General features: G+C 55.2%; 1 protein-coding gene across 1 annotated transcript; it reads right to left on the bottom strand.

Moving 5' to 3' along the window:
• Positions 1–3,490: 3,490 nt before the first annotated feature.
• Positions 3,491–15,381, bottom strand: ANKRD52 (ankyrin repeat domain 52). The gene is made up of 24 exons (XM_023734563.1): positions 14,407–15,381; positions 13,818–13,905; positions 13,532–13,674; positions 13,031–13,243; positions 12,700–12,778; positions 12,194–12,308; positions 11,899–11,981; positions 11,675–11,792; positions 11,398–11,466; positions 11,075–11,215; positions 10,915–10,995; positions 9,520–9,631; positions 9,240–9,311; positions 8,815–9,016; positions 8,292–8,379; positions 8,097–8,214; positions 7,340–7,559; positions 7,038–7,125; positions 6,842–6,925; positions 6,608–6,753; positions 6,290–6,372; positions 5,988–6,070; positions 5,750–5,841; positions 3,491–5,262 (listed from the first exon to the last, which is right to left on the bottom strand). Exons 1-24 carry the CDS (start codon positions 14,698–14,700, stop codon positions 5,012–5,014), a joined length of 3,063 nt encoding a protein of 1,020 aa, XP_023590331.1. The 5' UTR covers positions 14,701–15,381; the 3' UTR covers positions 3,491–5,011.
• Between the last annotated feature and the right edge of the window lie 1,544 nt (positions 15,382–16,925).

Raw genomic sequence — 16,925 nt, 5'->3', positions numbered from 1 at the left:
ATCTGGGGCAGAGAGAAGGGCAGGAATGGGAAAATTGCTTAGAGAAAGATTCAACTAGAATCCAGTAAATTGTGCTCAGTTCTCTTTACTTCCTACAACCGAGTACATGGGTCACAGGGTGGAGGGTGCAACAGGACACGGAGCATGCCCTCTGTGCCCCTCAACACACACCTGCACACAGGATGGTGGTGTCTGCAGCATCACAGGTCATGCAGGGTATGGGGAAGGGGAAGTTTCACACACACACAGACGCCCACAACGGGTACCAGACAGAGACCACCCCTGAATGTACACAGCTATACATGAGGAACCCCCAGGTCCCCACCCCAACCCTCTCCCCTGTCTTGCCATCCCCCAGGCAGGGGTACTGTATTGCTTTGAGAGAGCCACCCTGGGGGCAGCTCTGCCAGGCACCCTCCCCTCCCACCCGCCCCCATTTTGGCACATCTGCAAGACACACGGCAGCAAGAGTAGACACCCTCCCTCCCAGGCTTCTGTGGCTTGGGGTTGGGGAAGGGAGGAGGGGACTTCATCCTCCATCTTTCCCCTAGCCCTTCCCAAACCCTTGCCAAACTCACTTCAGCCAGAACCCCCCCCCCCCAAACACACACATACAAAGCTGAGCTATCCAGGAATACAGGGGAACAAGGAGATTGTCCGGGAAGGGAGCAGAGGCGGTAGGGGGAAAGGACTGGAAGCAGAGACCCCCCCCTGGTGTGGGGGTAAGACTGGCACAACAGCTACTTTAGTGCAATCGGAGAGGGCGCCCAGAGTGAGGGGTGGAGACGGGAGGGGAAGGCTCTCCCCAACTTCCCTGGGGACAAAGTCAGGCTTCCGGACTCCCCAGGGAAAGGGCCCAGCAGGAGTGAGCAAGGGCTAAGGGTGGATCCTCTCGTCACCCGCCACCCTCTGCCCTCCCAAATGCAGTGACAGTGTCTCCCTCACACCTAAGTGGGCAACAGCAGCCTCAGAGTCAGTACCTTCAAGTAATTCAAAGAGCAGACCCTCACCACCCCAGCTTCCTCCCATCTCTGGAATTTGGTCGCTTCCCTAGGGGCTGGGTCAGGAAGAGGGAGTCCCCAAATCAAACCCTTCCCTCTCTACCTCCCTGTCCCAGACCACTGGGCTTGGTCCTCAAAGATTCCTTACCTCCACCCTTGCCCAACCTGGGTCAAGGCAGCGGAGGGCTGGAGCCACCACAGTTAGAGGGGAAGGGGCTGTTTTGCTCCTTTTCCCTCCTTCTGAAAAGATAGAGTTCAAACTAGATAGAATGGGGGGCCCCAGACTGGTTTGCCCCAGGAGCAGGGTTTCTGGGCTAGGGTCTGTAAGGCTATTTTCCTTTGCGGTGGGAGGGGGAGGTGGGGGGATGAACACTGGGTGTTGGGGGAGGGGAGTAATGGCTGAGGGGTTGGGGAGGAAGGGGCTGTCTTGCTGGAGCATGAAGTCCTTGGGGTCATTTGAACAAAGAAACACTCGGGTGCACAATATGCAGAGTGTGCCTACCCCCAGCCCCTCTAGCCTGACCCCAGTCCCGCCTCTCAGGGCCCCTTCCAAGACCCTGGAGGTTTTGGGGGTACAGCTGTAGAACCGTTCACTCTCGCCCTGCCCACCCCACCCCACCCCCAGCCTCTTCTCCCCTTCTAGGTCCAGGGAGTAAGAAGGTGCTCGGGTGGGCAGACAGCGGTGGAAACAGTATTGAGTTTTCCTTTGGTTACATATTGAAGGCAAAGGTGAGCTGGACTTACAGTCAAAACGGATAGGGGTGAGGAAGGGAGAGGGCCATGGCTGGGGATGGAGAGGGAGGTAGCCCTCCTCGGCCCCTCCACCCCAAGGAACACATGTCTAAGTGGGGTGGCAGTCCCTTCGTCTCATCTCTCCCACCCCCCACAGCACCAAACAAAAGGAGAAGCCCCCTCCCCCAGGGGCTGCTCCCCACCCCGACCCGGGCTGTACATTCAGTGGTTTTCGGCAGTCCTATGGCTCAGGGGGCCACGGGTGGGGGAGGTGGCCCATCAGTCTCAGCTGGACAGTGGCAGTGACGTGGGTCTGTTGGTCCATCCTGGGACCCACAGTTTGTGCCGTTTGTTTTTCTGAAGGATAGTACACAACCCCACCAATGCCACTGCCCAATCAGAAACATCTCCCCAAAAATCAGAAACTAAAAACTGGCTCTTTCATCTCGTCCTCTGATTCACATGTCTGTTTCCCTGTCTCCTATGTAGCCCTCACTGTCTCCTTTGCTGGGACCTGGGGCTGCTTCCAGGGTCCTCACTCAACATAGGCCTTTTCACAAAAGTGCTTATTACTTGAAGCAAGTGCTTTAGAGCTGCAGTGGGGAGGGGGGAGGGGGAGGAGGTGAAGGGCAGGAGATGTTTCCTCCCCACCCTACCCCCTTAAGATTTGGGGGCATTCTGCCTGTTTTACTTCTCCACACCCGTTTAAGTCAAAGAGGTTTTTTAAAAAAAATCTTAACATTAAAATAAATATGCAGTGGCCATAAGAATGATCAAAATGCTTCAAAAAACACTAGGGGCTGGGGTGCCCGGGGGGCGGGGGTGTAGGATTGCCTTTGGCATAAGGAGAGGAGGCTGCTCATCCTCCAGGCCTCCTCACAGCCACAAGAGGAGGGACAGAGGACTCCCCACAACTTTCCCCAGCACGGCTGACAGTTGCTGAAGGGGCCGCAGGGACAGGCAGCCACCAACAATCTCATCCAGCAAAACAATGGGGCTCCTGACAAATACTCAAGTCTTCCTGTCATCACCAAACATTGATAAAGAAGAACACGACTGATACCCCAAGAGTCTCCTCTGGAGAAGCCATCTCCCCTCTCCCCTGCCCCCTACCACCTGATTCCCAGCACCAAAATAAGAGGGAGGGGACGGAATGGGAAGATTTTAGGAGAGAGAACTGAAGTCAGGGGGCAAGCTTTGCAGAACCAGCAGGGGTGGGGCAGGGGGGCTGCAGCCCTTAAGAGAGGTCACATTGATTGTCGTATAGGGGAGGACAGGATGTGAAGGGAGGTCGGGAAGAGGGGCGTCGCAAGGCCCTTTGGCTTTGAAAACAAATATAAAAACTAAAAGCTGCATAATCCTCCTCACCAATAATGGTCATTCGGAATCTTTGAAATGGTTTAGGAACTGAGGGTTGAGGGAAGCAAGACAGAGAGATAGGGGATAAAAAGGGACCACAGGGGTAAAAAAAAAAAAGAAAAGAGTAAGGACTTAGACAAATACCCCAGGCTTCAGGGAACTAGGATGAGGTATGGTTAAGGGTACCTAACTGCTGGGGAAGGAGGGATCCCTGGGATGCTCCCTCTCTCCTCAGCCCACCCTTGGCAAGGGTGGCAAGACTTTTAGGGAACTGAAAAGTGGGTAACAGCGTAAATCAAGCAAGCTGGGGTCGGGGAGGAGAGCCCTGTACTATGTAAACGAAGCCTGTCCAGTTCTCAGGGGACAATACTGACGGCAGCCAAACTGGGCAAGGATGCGCTGTGGGGTGGAGGGGGCATGACCTCTATTCAAGTTCTGTGTCTTGGCCCCTGGCTGAGGTATTGAGTGTGAGGAAGGGAACACTGGGCTGAAGGAGTGGGTCCAACTGTCCAGGAGGCTTAGCTAGGAGATGGATGGACAGGGCATTTGAAGGGACCAGGGCCAAATTCAATGCTACATTTAGAGAGAAAACTGCCCCCTCCTCACTCTAGCCCAGTTTGGCTTTTGGGTGCAACTTTTAGGAATCTTATCAGTGCAGCCCTAGCTCGATCCCATCTCTCCCCAGTGCTGGGAGGCAGGGCCAGGTCACAGTAACCATTCATTACTCCCTTGGCCAGAGCTTCACCCTCACACTGGAGGGGAGTCTGGGTCCCGAAGCCATGGTCCCCAGTCTGCCCTGCCCCTCCCGCCATCTTTGGCTTCAGATCAGGAGTGACTGGGGGCAGTGGGTACTCTGGACATAACGGAAGGGTGGAGGCAGACAGGGGGCACAAAGGAACTATGGCATTGGGGGGCACAGGAGGAAGAACACAGTCCCTCCCTCCATACACATGCAAATACATGCCTAAAACACATAGGACATACTAGGGCTGTGGTTTTGAAATGGGCAGGAAATTAATTTGATTTTTCCCCTAAAGGATAAAATGCTTACTTAAAAATTCATGACAAGCCTCAAACTTAAGGGAGGGAAGAGCCAGGAAGGGAACGCCCACAGGCTCTGCCCTCTCGAAAGCAGGTAAAAGAAAGAAGCAAGGTTAAAGTGCGTGGTTCCGGGGTCAGGCCGGGGCAGAGGCGGGAAGGAGGAAGGGGCGGGCTGTGGGGGCAGGACCAGCCCTTGATCTGCATATGAGGAGCCAGGGAGAGCGCAGGATGGGCCCAGGCACAGCAGTTGCTGTTTCAAGTGCTTTGCATTTGAACTTAAGGAGTGATGGGTAGAGAAGTGGGGAGAAAGCTCCAGGCCCCAGTGCTAAATACCCTCCCCCCTCGTCCTCTAGCTGCCCCTGAAGGGGGAGGGGGCACCCCCAGAGTGCTCACACAGTACCAGAAATTAAGGCTTCTCACTGCTGCGGGGATGGAGGGGCCAGCCGAGCAGGGAGGCAGTGATGGGTGATGGGTATGGAAGAAGACGGGGGGCATCTGCCTGGCAGGAGGGCAGGGGGAAGGGGACACAGAGAGGAGAGCCCGAGGGAAGAGCGAGGAAGCTGGCAGCAGAAAGGGGGAACTGAGAGACGGGGTCCAAGAGAGGGAGAGCCAGGCATTTAGCGATCATTCTGGGACACTTGGCAGAAGGGGTTGCCCTGGGGGTACTAAGGGCCTGGGGTGCTCCCTGTCAGTCCCAGACCCCTGCCAGGCCAGGATGGTGTGGCAAAGGGGTGAGCAGCTGCTCCCCAGTGCTTTCCCCCCCTCCACCTCCCCACCCAGTCGTGTTCTCCTTTAAAGTGCCCTAAATGTATAGACTTTTTCTAAATAAATAGAATAAGATATCAAGCCACCGGCGGGGGAGGGACACTGGAGGGGGGCTACTCCGAGTAGCAGCCATCTAACCCAATGGCGCCGTGCCGCTCCTGGCTGTAGGGGCAGGAGGCCCCATGGGGCAGGGCACCGCAGCCACCCACCGTCTTGGCGGCTGCAATGCCGCAGTTCTTGAGCAGACTGAAGCTGAAAGGACTGATGGCGTCCTTGGGTGGGAAAGGCTTCATGGTGGAAAGGATCAAGGCCAGGCAGTCGGCCACATCTTTGTTGGGGGCACAGGCCAGTGCTGGGGTGTGACCTGCAAGGCAAAGGTCAGGGAACTGAGGCACAGGGCCCTACATCCTGGGTCCCTATCCACCCTCCCCCAGGCCCTGAACTCCCTTATCTGTGGGGGTAAGCCAAGCAGGCAACCACTCAGTGTGGTCAGAATTCAAGGGCTATGAGGGTGCAGGGACACTGACAGGTAGATTCTCAAAGTGTAGGGGAAGGGTGGGGAAGGCGGAGCATGGGGGACAGAAGGCTAGATGTATGGGTGGGGACAGGAGGTTGGGTGTGTGGATGGGACAGGAGGCTGGGTGTATGGGTCTTCCTAAGGGCCCTGCTGGCTTTACCCCGTTCTGTCAGACTCCCCTCAGAGACCCAGGCGTAGTGGTGTTGGGTCCCTGCTCTGAAGAGCCCCCTTGAGAAGAAAATCTAAATTTTATAGCACAGTTAAGAAGTCACCTCCTGAAGAATGTCCCTGATCCCAAACCCAGGAAAGGCTGGGGGCTCCAGACCCCACCCACCTTCTTCATCCACAGCCAGAACTGTGGCCCCTCGACTCAGCAGGGCCTGCACCACAGAGGCTAGACCATTCCGGGCAGCAATGTGGAGTGGCCTTGGAGGGAAGGAAAACAAGGGAGACTGAAGTCAGTGGGCTCCACCACAAATACTGTGAGCTCCAGAGAGTTCCTGGAATTTGAACTACTCTCTCTTCACCCACCTGCCTCCCCCAGCCAGGAGCCCCCTTCCCCAAGCACTCACATCTGTAGCGCACTATTGGTAGCATTGATAAGGCCAAGGTCTTGGGTTTCTGCCAGGATCATGAGGGCACACTTCTCATGGCCCTAAGGGAAGGGAGTGGAGTGGAGACTTATGACGTAGAAGCACGACAGGCAGAGGAGTAGGAGCTGCGGAGGGTGGCAGGGGGACAAGAGCTATCCCGCCAGTTAGGCTGGATAATCCTGACCTCTGCTCTAGTCTCCTCTCCCATCAAGCCAGACCTACCCCCTATCATGAAGCCCTACCTCTTGTATCAGGCAGCCCACCACCACTCTAGGCCGTACCTTGCTACAGGCCAAGTGGAGGGCAGTGTTCTTGTTCTCGTCCAGCACAGTAAGATCTGCCTTCCCTCGATACAGCAGAAATTCTACAGGAGAAACGTGAGAGAGAGGGACTGACGCTTCCCTCCAGAGCAGCAGCCATCCTGGCTCTCTACCCTCTATCTGCATAGATTTTGCATCAGATCCACAGAGGGTGAAACATCCAAAGGTATCCCTCCTGCTTCCTGAGCCTCAGCCCCATCAAGCCCCCACACACAGGGTTGGCCCATGTTGCAAAAACCCGAGGGGAGTTCCTCCGTTCCACACACAGCCCCTACACACCCACAGCAGCGGTCTGCCCGTTCTCAGCCGCCGTCATGAGCGCAGTGCGGCCAGTGTGGTCAGTGGCGTTCACCTCGGCTTGATGCTGCAGCAGCATTCGGAGCCCAGAGACATTGTCCGCGAAGGCAGCGGCGTGAAGGGGGGTCCTGTGGAGTGGGGATTAGGGTAGAGTGAAGTAGGGAAGGCTCTTCAGCCTGGGCCAAAAGAGCAAGAAGACAGGCTCCCACCACTAACCGTCCTTTGGCATCTCGGCTGTTCACAATCTTGGCACCCAGAGCTCCCAGCAGCATCTCTGTGGTGCTGTCCTGGTTATTAATTCTGGGGGAAGAGGGAGGAAGGGTCACCAGGAAGGGCAAGGGAAATGGACGGCCTGTCATAAGCCCAGCCCACTGACCCCTGAGCGGGGCCTGGGGCACAGGAGGGGCCTTACACTGCACAGTGCAAAGGAGTGAAGGGGTTTCCTTCCAGGTATGAAAATGGGCTGTGTTCAAGTAACAACTCCAGACAATCTTCATGTCCTGCGTATGAGGAAGAAAAAGTGGTGATAAGAGAAAAGACAATAGGTTCCTTCTATCTGTCCTGTCTCATCTCTTGACACTCCATCCCACGCTCAGAGTCCAATCAACTCAGTTCTCTCCCAAGACCCACTTGTCCTTTTTCTTGGTTCTTGTCTGCCCTCTCCCACACTCAACCCACACGTTCCTGCGCCTGCTGAGGGCCCCAGACCCTCACCAGTGTAAGAGGCCCAATGCATGGGCGAGTATCCGCTGTAATCCACCCCAGCATCCAGGGGGTCTGTGGAAAGGGCAGCCTGTAGCAGGGTCCGCAGTACTGCAGTGTGGCCGCAGGCCGAGGCCAGGTGAATGGGTGTGCGGCCTTTGAAGTCTCGGCACAGCACAAACGCGTCATGGTCCAGCAGGGCAGCCAGGCAGTCCTCACAGCCAGTCACTGCCTATGAGAGACATGGGGGGTGAGCGGGAGGGAGGAGCCACTCCCTATCCACAGCGCTGAGGGCTGGCTCAGGAGTAAAAAACAGCCAGTGCAAGACTCCAATCTTTGTCTTTATAACAATGACTCTTAAGTGTCAGGGATCAGCATCTCCTCCCTTGTCTCTCTCTATGCCAACAGATGATCAGGATGGCAAGATTAATCTTGAAGCTCTGAGTGGGAGACCAAAGGAATAGGGAGAAGGAGACTAAGAGATCAAAGAATGGAGGCCAGCGATGGTGGAGAAGATCAGGGCGGTGGTATCGCTATCCAATGGAACAGTGCCAGCAGGCGATCTGAGGGAGGAGTCTGGGTAGTGAGCACATGGTTGTATGTGATTACAGAGCAAGATAATTACAGAGCAAAGTAAGGCCCACTAAGACCCTGGGCACAGAATTCTGTCAGCCCACCTGCTAAACGGTCTGATACCCTACTGTTAGTGCATCTATGCAGGCCTGTCTATGAGGGACCCCACCCAGGGCTACAGCAGGAGCTCACTCACTCCTCGGTGGAGGGCAGTGCGGCCCCGGAGGTCAGCAGCATCAGCTGTGGATCCTTTCTCTAGCAGCAGATGTACACAGTCCACGTGGCCGTTCATGATGGCAAGCATCAGTGGGGTTCTGCAGAGGGGGTGGGAGAAAGGGTGAGGGTCTAGCAGGGATGGGAAAACCTACGTCCCACCCTGGGCCACACTCACTGTCCATAGGCATCCATGACATCTGTAATGTCAGCTCGTTCCCCACTGTCGATCAGCAAGTGCAGGGAATCAGTGTGGCCAGAGGCAGCTAGAGAAAACGGAGCCTATGTCAACGAAGGGTCAGGGAAGGGCAGGAGGCCAGGTCCAACCTAAAGGACTCTGTTATTTTGTTAACTATTCTTGAGTCGCTTCTGACTCATGGCAACCCCATGTGTGCAGACTAGAACTGCTCCATAGAGATCACGAGTCCTATCTTCTGAGGTGCCTCTGGGTGGGTTCAAACTGCCACCCTTTCGGCGAGTAGTCAAGCACTTAACCATTTGCACCACCAAGCTGCCTAAAGGACTCTAGGGTCGAGATTATGGAAAGGCCTGGGGCAGGGAGAGGTCTTTGGGGATAGTAAGCTACAAAGCAGGACTTGAAATCTCTATCCTCCTCATCCTACCCCACTTCCAAGCCCAAGCCCACTCAGTAGGGATTTGGGGACCAGTTGCCAAGGCCTAGCGTGGAAGGGAATACTAACCAGCAGCGTGCAGGGGTGTCCACTTGCGTTTGCGCTCCTTGATGAGGGCAGAGGCACCATGGGCCGTAAGCACCTCCACACACTCAGTAGAGCCTCGCTCAGTGGCCAGGAAGAGCGCGGTCCGGCCCTTGTGGTCCCTTACATCCAGATTCACCAGCGTCTCGGCCAGTGTCTTCAGGGCCTCACAGTGACCATTGTAGGCCTGGATGCGTGCAGGCAACCAATGGACCCAGCTTGGGACATGCCCCTACCCTCTCCCTGCCCCGCCTTGCTCTTGGGGCCCCTCCTTTCTCCAGACCACTGCCTGCTTGTCCCATTCCCACAAGGCGGCAGAAGCAGGATGGATTCAGAAGTGTCAGGACCTTTGTGTGGCCTTGAGGGCAGGTAAGGACAAGGAAAGCAAGAGGAAGAGACTTGGAACTCACAGCTAAGTGCAAAGGGCTGACTGGAATGGTGCTTTCCACATCCTCCAGGCAGTTAAAGGACATTTCTAAGAGCTGCAAGGGACAGAACAGTAAGTGCTAGGGTGCTGGAACTCCCAGGATATTGCCCCCTCTCCCCCAACCACAGCAATACCTACATGCTTTATCTAGACACCACATTTGAGTCCCAGTCTCAACCACCCCTTGGTTTCGGAACCCATAAACCCAAAGGCAGACAGTGTGCCGGCACCCCCGCCGCCCCCAGGCCAGGTCGGACACATACCAGTTCGAGGTTCTGTCTGTTGCCATAGGCGGCTGCATAGTGCACAGCTGTGTAGCCCTGCCTGTCCCGCAGGGAGGGGTCTGCACCGTTATCCAGTAAGAACTCCAGACAGCTGGGGAGCCAAGGGTAGACTGTGAGGCAGGGACAGGCCCAGCCCTGCAGGGGGCAAGTTCTGGGAGGGGTAGAGGAGGGGGGCGAGGGAGCCCCTCCAGGCCTACCCAGCCAACACCCATCCTCTGCTCTAGGTGGGCTCTCTAAATCCTGCGAATTCTTCAGCCCCAGCTCTTCCTCAAGGTCTGCCCTGAACTGCCTTCCTTTATCCTTCGAACTTTCTCAGAAAACCTAGAACACAATTATCGGCTATCAACCTTCTGCCGGTTAACTCCTGTTTCCAGGCATGCTTACCCCCGACTAGAATGCCTTCTCCTCCTAGGCCATCTGAAGAAGTCCTAGTCATCTCAAACACAGTCCCAGTACCTTCTCCTCCGTGAGGCCCTCGCCAACCCTCCCAGTTAGGTGTCTCCTTCTCTGTACTCCTGACACCCTTCTCATAGCTTAGTAGTCATCGTAGTAGTTGGAGTATTCAGTACTTAGTATGTATCTAGCACTGTTCTAAGAGCTTCATGTGTATTCAGTCATTTAATCCTCATAACGACCCTATCCTGAACCGAACCCACTGCCATCGAGTCGATTCCGACTGATAGCGACCCTACAGGACAGAGTAGAACTGCCCCACGGGGTTTCCAAGGAGCGGCTGGTGGATTCGAAGTGCTGACCTTTTGGTTAGCAGCCGAGCGCTTAACCACTGTGCCACCAGGGCTCCAATGACCCTATCAGGTAGTTGCTATTTTTACCCCTACTTATGACTGAGGAGGAGCCCTGATGGTGAAGCTTTTGATTTACACAGAAATTGTGAAAATAGTACAGAGAGTTCCCATATACTCCTTTCCCAGCTTCCCCAATTATACACATCTTACATTAGTATGTGTGAGTGTCCTTTTATCTATCTTCCCTACCAGATTATAAACTGCCAAAGGGCAGGCATTTGGGATAATTCATCTTTTATTTTCAGCCCCCAGCACAGTACTTGGTAACAGTAAATTAATCCTCGTGGGATAACAATTTATTTTGTAGGCGTGTGTTTCGCTTTTCTGATCTTCTCAAGACCATCTGTTCCTTGAGAGAGGGAAGTGTGTTGCATACTTTTGTCTTGCCCACCGTGCTTAGTACGGGGCTAAGCCCAGAGTGCTCCAGAAACACTGCTGGCCACCTGGCAGGACAGCAGCAGAGAAGTGGCAATGGAGAGTCAGAGTGGGTGGGAGAACAGTACAACCAGAGTTGGCATTTTTAGAAAACTGAGGCAAGTGCATCCCAGGAGCCTTCCCAACTACTCACAAGAAGGCCTCCTTCCTGCGGGACTCCTTCAGTGGCTCGTCCTCTTCAGCATCGTGACTGGAAGCTGAGTGGGGTTCCACTCTGGGGGAGAGAGATTGAAGAAGTCAGGGAAGGCTCAGAGAGGTGAGCGGGGCTGACAATAGCCAAAGTGGGAGGCTACCTCCTGTAAGTGTCGGACGCGGCAGCATAGTGGAGGGGAGAGCAGCCTTTACAGTCAGCCTCGTTGACGCCGGCCCCAGCAGTCACCAGCGTGACTGCACACTGGTAGCTGCCGTTGGCGGCTGCATAGTGCAGTGGGGTCCTGAGGGAGAAGTGAAGGAGGAGGGTAAGTAAAAGAATCAGGGACAGATCCAAATGCAACCAGATTTGCAGCCAAAAGCTGGCTCGTAATATTCTCCTCGCTTAGACTCCAGCCCCCACCCTCCCCCTCCCCCAGTTGTCTCTCTAGACACTCCTATGTATATCCCCTCCACACTAACACACCTTCCAAATTTGTCTCTCCTTCTCAAGTCAGCTCCACTGCTCAACAGCAAATTAAGACATTCAACATTCCTAAAAGGAAGGAAGACGCGGCTTGAGAGTGAGAGCCTTACGGAGAAGCCACAGACCCAGGGAGGGGGTGAGGAAGGTTGGAACAGCCCCTTATGCTATAACTGTCTCATTGTGAGAGGGGGAAGAGATCTGCGCAGGAAAGAACAAGGGGCCCAGACCCCTGCCCAGCTCTCTTCTCAAGGCTTGAGAGAAAGATAGGAGAATTCACCCTCCAGAAGCAGCAGCATGAAGACAGGTGCGGCCAAGGTTGTCAGGAGTGTTGATGTCAAACCCAGCTGAAAGCACGTGCTCATTGCTGAGCGAAGATACAATGCTGTACAGCTGACCTGGAGGGGGTAGAACATTACAGATCATTATCAGACAGCACAGAGCAGAGGGGAGGCCTCTGCTTTCCTACACACCTGCCCAACCCTCCAGCCCATCAGCACGCACCTGAGGAAAGCAGCTTACGACAACAGTCAGAGAATCCAAAGAGAACAGCTAAGTGCAGGGGAAACATGTCGTGGATGCCGCGCCTAGGGAGAAGTTGAGGACTCAGTTCTTGGGTCTAGTTACAGGCCTCTTTTCTGTGGCCCCCCTCCCCCAACCAGCCAAAGAGTCAGGGTAGGAGCCGGCAGGGTGCTCCAAACCTCCCTTTGGCAAGCTTCTTTGTGTCTCCATGTTTGATGTGAGAGGTCTGTGTAGATCTGAGGTGACCCAGAAGTTGGGGCCAGGGGCCCTGACTCACCGGGCGGTATCCGCGCCATTGGTCATGAGGGTGCTGATGAGCAGCTCGTGTCCATAGCGAGCAGCCACGTGCAGTGGCGTGTTCCCAAATTTGTCAGCACAATCAATCTCACTGCCTGAGAGAACGATACGTGCACACAAACTCAGGCAAACCTCAGGCTTAAGGCCACTCACACGAGTTAGCTACCATTTATTGATGGCTTATTATGTGTCAGTGCCAGGCTAAGCACTTTGCATGTATTATCTTATCTGTAAGCCTTAGAGACCTGGAGAAGGTAGAACAGGGCCCATTTCCGTAAGTACCCTGCTCAGGGATCCAGGTGCCCATCCTTATTGGAAGATGGAGTGGGTAGAACAGGGCCCATTTCCATAAGTACCCTGCTCAGGGATCCAGGTGCCCGTGCTTAATGGAAGATGGAGTGGGAGGTGGCATCAGGAAGGAAGGGGGTTTCTAGGGATGAGTTCTCTCGGGGAGGATGAGGAGAGAACAGTTTCCAGAGTCCATACCGTTCTGGATGAGGATCTGGGAGCGGGTGAAACGGCCGTGGATAGCAGCCATGTGCAGAGGACTTTTCCCTTCTTTGCTCTGTGGAAACATGGCATCTTTCAGTGCAAAGCTCAGAGGATACCCTCTTCCCCCTTCCAAAGGACGTATCTCTGGGGACACGGTGGTCATATGGGCATCTTCTCAGCCCACACACTCCTGAGTCTCTGGCAAGGTCTGTCCACCCCAGGAGGGACAATTCCCCAACAGAGTTATCCAGAGGGAACGATACAGGCAAGATCCCCAGAGCTAGGTTCCTCTCCCCACTGGTCTGAGCCTCGCCCCTTCAGGCACCTGGTAGTTGACATCGGCCCCATTATTGACCAATAACTCCAAGCAAAGCGCGCCATTGGTGGAGACTGCAGCTACATGCAGTGGTGTGAAGCCCTTGTCATTCGGCTGGTTGACATTGGCTCCTGCGTTCACCAGCTCAATAGCCACAGCATCCTGGCCCAGGTAGCAGGCGATGTGCAAAGCTGTGTTTCCGAAAGCATTGGGCTCATCGATCTGGATTTCCAGGGGTGAGGGTAAGGGGGTAGGATATCAATTTAAACAAAGTGGAAACGGGCACATACAGCCCTAGAGAATACCAGAACTCCAACAACCGTCTCAGCCCCCTCAGGCTCCTGACCCAGAAGACTAAGGGCACTATTATTTAAGGTGAGAGTGATTCAGATGCTCTCACGAATCCCCCCAACTTCCCAAAACCACACCAACATTCTCAGCACTTTCATGTCTCCGTAACAGGCTCTGCCCTCTAACTCCCCACCCTTAGTCCCCAGCCCCTGCCCTGACCTCAGCTCCCATCCGGAGAAGGTACTTCACCACTTCGATCTGGCCACTGGCAGCGGCTGTATGGAGCAGCCCATAGCCCTTGCGGTCCTTGCAGCCAAGGTCTGCTCCCCGTGCCACCAGCAGTTTCAAGACCTCCAAATGCCCTGGGAAAAGAGGATGCTCTCAAGGAGGTGGAGGGTGAACTCTAAGGCCCTGAGTTCCTCTCCCCAAAGGCCACAAAACCCTATATCCCTGCTGAGAAGTCCTATGTGTAAAATTCCTGCTTTTCCCATGGATTCTTTCTCACCTAGAAAAGCCGCCCAGTGCAGAGGCTGCCGCTCCTTTTTGTCGCAGACATTGAGGCTGGCTCCCTTGTTGAGAAGCAGATTTACCGTCTGTAGCAGGATATGAAAGACACCTGTTCAGAGCCAGGTACATGCCCTCAACCTACCTAAAAGCAGAGGTCCCATTTCCTGAAAAGGCTGAGGCAGCCTAATGCCTTTATTTTGAGCAGAACAATGTAGAGAACTAGAAGGGACAGAGGAAACAGGCACTAAGGAGATACCAGATTGATACGCAGGTTCAAAGGAAACTCAAGGAGTCTCTTCAGGCGATATGGTGGTCCTTAAACTCTTGAGTCTTGGAAAATATGTTGAAAGACATGGACTCTCTCCTCAGAAAAAGGCATGTACACATACATTTTGCATGCAACTTCCAAGGGGGCATCAAGCCCACGATGTACAAGTCAAGAATTTCAAACTACTCCAACCATTCAATTGGGGCTTGAGCCCAAGTGTTTATATAACCATCTGGGCTTCTCCGCCACCAGAAGCAGGGGGAGGTGAAGCAGGGAAAGAGAAGGTACTAGGTTGGGCCTGGATTAGAGCAGTCCTCACCTCAAGATGCCCACTATGCACTGCATGGTGCAGGGCACTGCGCCCGCTCCTGTCAGCCACGTTGAGGCTGCTCAACAGGGGTGCCAGAGCCTCAGCACACTTGGTGGCCCGGTTGGCAGCAGCCACATGCAGTGGTGTCTGCCACAGCTTGTCTCGGGCATTCACATCTGCTGAATGTGCCAGCAGCAGCCCCAGCACCTTCTGTTGAGAAGCAGGGGACAGGACAGAAGATAGAGAGGGAGCAGGAGGTAAAACAACAGGAAATGGAAGGAGGAATAGTTCAGCGTGGCACATACACCACCACTGCCCCCAGCACGGAGTCTCTTCTCAGCTTCCCAACATACCTAACCTCTCAATATCTACTTCCCCTCTTCTGGGTCTTCTCAGAGCACCTTACCTCGTGAGGGAAACATGAATCCCTCACTCTTCCTCCAGCCACCTGGTATCATTCCCCAACCCACACTCTGAAAATCCTCACTCACACATACATTCACCCCCAAGAAAATCCACGCATGTAGGAGATTCCAATTCCCTAGTATTTCTAGGAAAAATAAACTGTTCTGCCACATTAATGCCCTGAATACCCTCCTTTGGTCCTTCCACAGGCACCAAGATCGTTTTCATTACCTCTAAAAACAAACAGATACTGGTTCCTCACCAAAACCACCAAGGCTAAAATGCCCCTCCTAATCACCATCCACCTCATTCCCACTGGCCTCAGACCCTCCCCCTGGTGTCTGGAGCCAGGGAAGTGACTGTCTAACTAAGAGAGAGGTCTCCTTTTTCCTACTGCAGAGCTGATGGGATGAGGTCTGTTTGGCCCCTGTGCTGTCAGTTTTCCTGCTGCTTGAGGGGCAGGGATGCATCAGATCACTATCTCCACGCCCCCACTGAAAGGAAAGAAATCTCAGTGCCCAAAGGGGGGTCAGAGTCCAAGGTGGCCCCCCAGGGAGGGACGAGTCACTCAGGTCTGGCAGCAGGGCCCCCTGCAGTCTGCCAGCCTGGTGTTAAGCTCTCCCTGATGTCACATCAGCTGGCAACACATAGCCCCCCTTCCAGCCAGTTCTAGGGGTAGGAGGGAGGGGCCAAAGTCTGATCATCTCCCTGCTTGAGGGAAGAATAGCTTATAGAGCAGAGGACTGACACACTCCAACCCTTAACCTCCACCTTTAATCAACTCCTCTTTCTGGGAAGGATGAAAGGAGGCGAAGGCCCATACCTCATTTCGGGAGGCAGCGGCACGATGAAGAGGGGTCAGCCACAGTGTATCCTTAGCGTTGACATTAGCACCTGTGAGAACATAATTTCCTTTTTTTGATGGGAGATGGGGAGGAGGTGGGGAAGAAAGCCAGTAATGAGGCCAGAGAATCTGGATACCGCTGGAGCCTCCCCTGGACCAACTACCAGAGAACAACCCTTGGATATGCTGGGAAGAAGAAAAAAGGCTCCTCCCTTCTCCTCCTCCCCGAGGTGCCACACCTTCCAGCTTCCCACTTTCACCTGACATCAGTAGCAACTGAAGGATGGGGACATCGCCTACGTAGGCAGCAGCATGCAGTGGGGTTCGCCTCTCTTGGTCCTGGGAGGGCAGAAAAGAGGAGGGGCTGTGGAGAGAACTATCCTGGCTGGAGAACGCCAGGACAAGTCTTTAACGCACCAGGGTCTTCCCATGGGCTCTGCAGCCTCCTAAATCCCGGTACTGAGAAGTCAAAGACAAGCACTTAAAGAGGGTGGAGTCAGGGCCAAGGCCCGGGAAGCGGCTCCTTCTGCAGGAGGGGAGGGGGCGCTGCCGACCCCGATGGTTGGTAAGAGAACACCTTTTCTGGGCATCCCCAGTCTCTCTGGTGTCTATTCCGAGCCTGACCGGCTCTCTATCTCCAAATGCAAAGCAGGCACCCACCCCAGGGTGGAAAGAGCTGCGGCCTCATCCGAGCCGAGGAGACACGGAGCCGCCCCACTGGTCGGGAGGGGTCAAGAACACCGGAGCGCGGATTCCGGGCTCGCCATCCTCCTGCTCCCAACTCACCAGCACATTGATGTTCTCCTTCTGCGAGAGGAGGGAACGCACTTCCTCCACATCTCGGCTAAAGATGGCCTGGACCAGGGGCGGCTGCAGGGAGAACCGGCGGTCAGGGAGCGGGCTGGAGCAGGAGCGAGACCAAAGGGGGGGCATCCAGGCTTGAGGGGGAGGCGTCGCTGGTGGGGCTCCGCTCTGGGGGTCCTGCCTGCAGCGAGTCCCTGCGGCGCCTCCGCCGGTCGCCAGGCCCGCAAGGACACCGGCTCGGATGAGGGGAGCGCGGCGTGGGGCGGGGCGGGAGCCGCGGGAGCCTGGGGCTCGGGCCCAGCCTAGGCCGCACATCCCCGGGCTCGCGTGGAGGCGGCACGGCCCTGGAAGGAGAAAGAGGGAAAGGGCAAGAGAGCTGACCTGGTCCGTGATGCTGAGGATCCCCATGGCCCGGCCCGGGCTCCGTCCGCATCGAGCTCCCGGCGGCGGCGGCGGCGGCTCCACCGGGGACACG

The sequence above is a fragment of the Trichechus manatus genome, unplaced genomic scaffold (assembly GCF_000243295.1).
Source record: "Trichechus manatus latirostris isolate Lorelei unplaced genomic scaffold, TriManLat1.0 scaffold00069, whole genome shotgun sequence".
NCBI lineage: Eukaryota > Metazoa > Chordata > Mammalia > Sirenia > Trichechidae > Trichechus > Trichechus manatus.
This window is presented reverse-complemented; position numbering and strand designations above follow the sequence as displayed.

Excerpts from the sequence above, each read along its gene's own strand:
- ANKRD52 (XM_023734563.1), bottom strand. The coding sequence starts at position 14,700 with ATGTGCCACGCTGAACTATTCCTCCTTCCATTTCCTGTTGTTTTACCT. Across the intron at positions 13,906-14,406 it reads TGCATAGTGGGCATCTTGAG|ACGGTAAATCTGCTTCTCAA; the intron begins GTGAGGACTGCT and ends ATCCTGCTACAG. Across the intron at positions 6,373-6,607 it reads CGGGCAGACCGCTGCTGTGG|AATTTCTGCTGTATCGAGGG; the intron begins GTGTGTAGGGGC and ends TTTCTCCTGTAG.